Source organism: Quercus robur, chromosome 9 (assembly GCF_932294415.1).
Source record: "Quercus robur chromosome 9, dhQueRobu3.1, whole genome shotgun sequence".
Classification (NCBI taxonomy): domain Eukaryota; kingdom Viridiplantae; phylum Streptophyta; class Magnoliopsida; order Fagales; family Fagaceae; genus Quercus; species Quercus robur.
In genome coordinates, this window is record NC_065542.1 from 316,005 (window position 1) to 322,005 (window position 6,001).

The 6,001-nt window shown below is 32.2% G+C and overlaps 1 protein-coding gene across 1 annotated transcript; it reads right to left on the bottom strand.

The window, feature by feature from the left end:
* Positions 1-2,899: 2,899 nt before the first annotated feature.
* Positions 2,900-5,767, bottom strand: LOC126699010 (probable beta-1,3-galactosyltransferase 8). Its single transcript, XM_050396555.1, has 8 exons — positions 5,470-5,767; positions 5,156-5,220; positions 4,872-5,065; positions 4,317-4,574; positions 4,125-4,212; positions 3,551-3,676; positions 3,346-3,455; positions 2,900-3,220 (listed from the first exon to the last, which is right to left on the bottom strand). Exons 1-8 carry the CDS (start codon positions 5,653-5,655, stop codon positions 3,072-3,074), a joined length of 1,176 nt encoding a protein of 391 aa, XP_050252512.1. The 5' UTR covers positions 5,656-5,767; the 3' UTR covers positions 2,900-3,071.
* Positions 5,768-6,001: the final 234 nt, after the last annotated feature.

Genomic DNA, 6,001 nt, shown 5'->3' on the forward strand with positions numbered 1-6,001 from the left:
TTTTCTCTATCCTCTCCTTATCCTATCATATATTATATCCGATCCAAATTCCACTTTTCTCCGTCTTTTTTTTCCCGCTTTTTAACACTGCATAAAACTCTGCATTTCTTCGGCTGTCACATTTTATTCACAATTCTAATATACCTAAATTTATCATTTTTTTCTCCACTATTCACATTAGAGTTGTATTATTAATTGTCTTTACAAACTTTCTCAAAACTATAAAGTCTGCTACGATGTCTAAATCAAACTAGGATTATAATTAAACCATAAAAGCAAGACTTAAGTACAGTATTCAAAATGTTGTTTTTTAAATTTCACTTTTAAAATTATGTTATGTGGATTTTTTTTCATAGGATGAAAGTGTATTTTTTAGTTAAGTAGTCACATGGTTGGATCTTAAAAGACGAACCTAAGAAACAACACTTAAAATATTGTGCCTAAGTTTTATCTAAACCATAAATACAATATTCAAGTGATACTTCAAAAGTAATGACATATTTTGTATTATCTTATATTTGTGGTTTAAACTTCGAACCCACTTCCGCTTTCCCCACTTTTTACCTATCTCAAAATAATAATAATAAATCATAATCCAACTATCGTCTCATTTCTCAAGTTTTATAGCTCGACATTATTACTTAATCTTCCAGCAGAAGATAACCAAGATATGAATCCTCCCCCATTTGTTCTAGCAATTCAATTATCCAAACAAAAAAAAAAAAAAAAACTATGGGCCCATTTTCTCATCTCTCTCTCTCTCTCTCTCTCTCTCTCTCATGTGTTTGTTTGGTTAGACTTTGAGCTCAAAATACAAATAGCTAGATATCCTATAACCCCAAATTGTGCAAATTTAATAAGATTAGATTGTGCGGGTGTGTGTTGAGTCCAATATCAAGGTATTTACTAAGTAGATATTGGATTATAAGTGATTATAAGGAGGTCAATGAGTTTGTCTCTGAATTACAAAGAGGACAATTTGATTCAGATCAATTAATGGACCTACTAGTTTGATCCTTGATTGAAAAAAAGGTTTGCAGCAATTCACCAAAGATGCATCTTAAGCCTCTCATGAATGTCAATCTTTTAGATTATGCTTCTAATAGAATCAACAGTGTTCACATTTTTGACTTCCTACTATAAGTTGATATGTTGACATGATTGAAAACTTCCCATTTTTCAAATTAATCCGGGTCTAATTGTCCTCTTGTTTGAAGGACTAGATAGGTAGATTCTTGATAGCAACAATGGTCCCTTTTAAAACATTAATTCTTCAAATAATAATTTATAAGAACATTTTGTTATAGTAACTGGGTCTAGATTTATTAAAATTCTTCAAGTTACTTCCCCATCAAATCCTTAGAATTCTGATTATCTAATTTGAAAAAGTGAATTGTACTTTGTCATATCATCCTAATTTGTCATATAATTAAATGTTAACGGGTGTTAAAATTCAATTAACTTATTTTAAAATTAATGTATAGACATTGTATTAAACTAATCCCATAAATTCTAGAGGATACTACTCCCTGATACCCTCTTCTTCTTTTTTTCATTTAAAAAAAATAAAAATAAATGAAGCTAAGAACTTCATATGGAAAATTGACTGGTCACAGCAGCAAGTCGCTATCCATTTGTCAAAAGACTCAAAACAGTTTTATGGTATTGGATAGGGGCAACTGAGTTTGGTGTTTCAATTTATTGAATTGTTGGGTTGGGTTGGGTTTTAAGCATTGACTTTGTAGACAAAAGAGAAAAACAGCTCAAAAATATTAAAAACTAAAAAGGACACTGTCCACGTGAGTTGGATTTTCCCTCCAAATCCAATTAACGCGGGAGGGAGGGAAGGCAGTTTTTGAACGACAAAATTACAAATTTAAGGTGGGAGCCTCAACGGAAACTCTCTTAAAGATTTTTTTTTAAAAAGAAAAAAAAAACCTGCAAAATATTTGAGGTTGGATAGTTGAGCAAATAGGTAGTTCTGTAATTAGAAAATGTTGGATTTAAATATAATATATAAGCAAATAAATTAAATAATTTGTATCATCACATCACTTTTTTTTTTCTATTATTTATTGTCACAGTGTTGTGGTACAAAAGCTGAATCCATAAACTTTCTATAATATATTTTTCTAAATTTTGAATATTAATTTTTTTTTTAGTTTAAATTTTTGTAAAAATCAATGTTTAATTGTTTAAACATAACATGGAATATCTAATTGGAGGGAAACTATTGTGGTGAAAGTTTTCAAAGGTGTTAATATTATGATAAATAAATACACCATTTTCTTTTGTTTATAAACTATAGCATAATCTTGTAGCTTAATTGGATAGTATATTTTGGTGTTTCAAATTGAGATATCTAGAATTCAAATCCTCTTATTCCAACTATCGATTTATTCTCAAAAAAAAAAAAAAAAAAACTATATATTTATCTATATGCCATCATTCATGACTAGTAAGTAGTAATGACATTTGCATTGATCATGAATCTCTTATTTTATGCTATGAACATTCAATTAATTTGAGAAAGGAGTCCCCGCCCATTTTAGAAGTCGAACAGGTTAATTTTTTTTTTTTGGTAATCAAAAGGTAATTTAGTTTTCCAAATTCCAACTATTAGTTCAATTTAATGAATTAACAATTAATTTTGTTAATTTTGTTCTTAAGCCTCCAAAATCAAGTCACTTCACCTTTTGGTTGGTTCCTCGACTTTCAATGATGAAATTTATTTGATTTTGATAGTTGAGAAGCTAAATTATCATAATTGAAGAATGAAATTGACATATAAAAATTGATAAGATCAAATTGAAATTTACTAGTAAGAGAACCAAACTATATATTATAAGCATGAATCCTTAAGTTTTGTTTAAAGTAATAGTAATATTCAGGCTTATCCTCCACAAAATTAGCACAAAGGCATGACCCTCAAACTTATTCCATTATAACAGAAAAGATAATTGATAAAAAAAAAAAAAAAAAGAAGGCGTAGATGTAACCTTTACTAAACTAGTAGTCTAGTAAGACAGAATAACAAAGAAAGGGTTTAGTGTCTTCTCTCTCTCTCTCGCTCAAAGATCAACGTTCCAAATAGCACCATCTCCTTCTCCACATGAGTTATGCACATCTTTCATCCTTTCCACTGATTTGCAAATTCCACTGCATTTCCAATCGAATGATGCCGCGCATATATTCCCCATTCGTACCTTCCATTCGCAATCTATCACACCGAACCAACACCCATAAAATTAATAAAGAGACGTGAATTGATACCTTTTTCATCGTAAAAACATATTTGATCATACACCCTCACTAACAAGGCCCATTAAGACAATAATTACGTACCTGGAGGTGTCCCACAGCACATGGAATGCTCATCTACGTGTTCAACTTCCAATCCGATGAACCAGGAGCCCAGTGACACGTCCTCATTTGCGTATCTATGCAATATGGGCCTGCCCCAAATTTTAAATTTTGTTTGTTTAACCATTGCCAAAACCCTTTATAAAATAAATAAATAAAGAAGGCAATGGTAAGATTGTGGACTCACAAGTTGATTGAGATGTAGGCAGCAAGGTCTTTGGAGATGGCATAGATTTGTCCAGTGGCATGCCTGAAATACTTGTTCCCTTCTTCCCCGAATTTCCAGTACTCTGGCTCGTGATATCTCACACCCCTACCACACCATACAATCTCACTTTTAACTCTTATTTCATTTTACTTCTCTAGAAACTCATTAGAGTGTCAATTTGTTTTCAACACGAAATCATGCTTTCATGTTTGTACAAGAACATAGCTTATGCATCATCATCGCATATAAAATAAAAGACAATTATTATGATTTTACAACTCCACTAAAAATATATTAAATTATAATTATAAGTATATAAGTTATTAAGTATCTTTAGGACATTCATTAAAGAGAATAAAATGAATTATAACTATATTGAGAAATAGTAAAACTCACGAAAGCTAATAAAAAATAAAAATTGATTCCATTGCATTGAGAATCCCACCTTAACAATTGCTTTTAGGCCATTGGATGAGACTTAAGAGCACTATTATAACTAATGGGACTCCTAATAGAAAACAAAAAGTTGAATGTTTTTGATAAATAGACTTACTTTTGAGATAGAACTGGGCCGGACTTCATACACCCAATATAAATTCTGGGCTTCGATCGGTACCTTGCGAGTGTACTCATTAGCATACCTACAAAAGCACATTAATTCCACATTTGTGGCTGCAATAAATTCATGTTCCTGATAATTAATTAAGTAGTAGTAGTAGTAGAAGAAGAAGAAGAAGAAGCCAACCCAAATTGACATGGACGTCATCGTCCACCTTCACGTAGAAATCAGCATCCCAGATAGAGACAGCTGTGGAAAAATACAAGCGGGTCTTGGTAGATAGCTCATGGTAGCCCTCAACATGCTTGAGCCTAAGGAAATCCTTATGCTCAGCCTCTTCTGCATCGATTGCTCTATCAAGAACCCCACCTGGGGTGGCGCTGTGTCCAATCACGAAACGTACAACAACCCCTTTGTCCTTCTCCAATTTTTTCAGTTTGGCTCCTGCAGTAATAATAATGCATATGTTATATATTTAACCAAACATCAAATAGAAGTCTATATATATCTATTTATTCATTTCTTATGTAGCAAAAAAATATATGATTACATTCATTACAACTTAATTTGTATAAAAAGCAGTATTAGTTACTATACAATTAATTCAATTTCTTATATATAAGAAACATGCCATTGGATCTGTAAGGAAGGATGTACCTAATAAGCTTTAATTTGTCCGTTTCAAAATTAGTTAGAGATACAGAGATTAATAGGCAGATCGAGAGGAAATAAATAAATTACCCCTAGGCATCCATGTTTCTCGAACTGAGTCTCGGCGTTTCTTGCTACTAAAAGCTGTATTAATTCCAACGACAACAAAAGCCTTTTGTAGATTCTGATTAGATTTTCTTTCTATTGGAACTTGTCCGTTGGTTTGCCTTGTACGGGCTACGGCTAATTCCATTTCCAATGTTGAAATTGTTTTATCCAGTGACCTAACATGATGCACACATAATTAAGATGCCCCCAAAATTTAATCCAAAAAAGCACATTAATTTGCACAAGAAGAAGGTAATTGAACATACTGGATGGCTTGATGGGTCTTTGCCACTTCTCCCATAATATCTCCAGATTTTCCTTCAACCAATTTCTGATTTAAGTAACATTAGGAATATGAGAGATCTAATATACAAAATAAACATGAAAACAAACAAGATGACTAGAAAACCACATGAATAGTCAGCTTGATCATCAAACAAGGCGTGTAAATTTATTAGCCTGTTATGTCAAATTGATTTAAAAGTTGAATCATCAAATTAAACTTGGACTAGTTACTAACGCAAATGGACTGAAATTGCTTGAATTGATGAGATGGTATTTGAAGAAGCAATAAGCTTACCCGCTTATGATCACAATCTTGTGTCACTGACTCGAGCTGTGGGATGATGGATATCTGAGGTTGAGAATGGTCATGAATACTACTCCATGTCCATGTCCGACTAGTAAAGAGTGAACCCGCCAGAAAGCTGGCAATACATATTACAAGAATGGTTCTTCCTGAAACTGGTTTGCCCCTCATTTTCATGGACTCTTTTGTCAAACGCCACAAATACAATCCCGCAACCACGCCTTCCTTTGGTTAAGATTCAAATAAATGCATCCTGTAGAGCAAAGTTAAGCAAATATATTATGCTGCCAAAATTGAATGCTAGCTTAGGATAAACTAAAAACGAAAACATTAATTATGAGAACAATTTTTTATTTTCTTTCTAGAAGAAAAGTATATACAAAGTTGCTATTTATAAACATCAACATCAAGAATGAAAAATCGGCTTTTGTGTTTGATTTTGGTCAGTAGGCAAAGCAGCTAACGAAAATACCTTAAGAAGGGCTGTATGATTGCGGGATGAGGGCGAATAGTTATTAATGCA

What these genes read in the sequence shown, in the direction of transcription:
- LOC126699010 (XM_050396555.1), bottom strand. Translation starts at nt 5,655, where the DNA reads ATGAAAATGAGGGGCAAACCAGTTTCAGGAAGAACCATTCTTGTAATA. An exon ending in AAGATTGTGATCATAAGCGG is followed by an intron (nt 5,221 to 5,469) that starts GTAAGCTTATTG and finishes TACTTAAATCAG; the next exon opens with AAATTGGTTGAAGGAAAATC. An exon ending in GGCCCAGTTCTATCTCAAAA is followed by an intron (nt 3,677 to 4,124) that starts GTAAGTCTATTT and finishes ATGGTGTGGTAG; the next exon opens with GGGTGTGAGATATCACGAGC.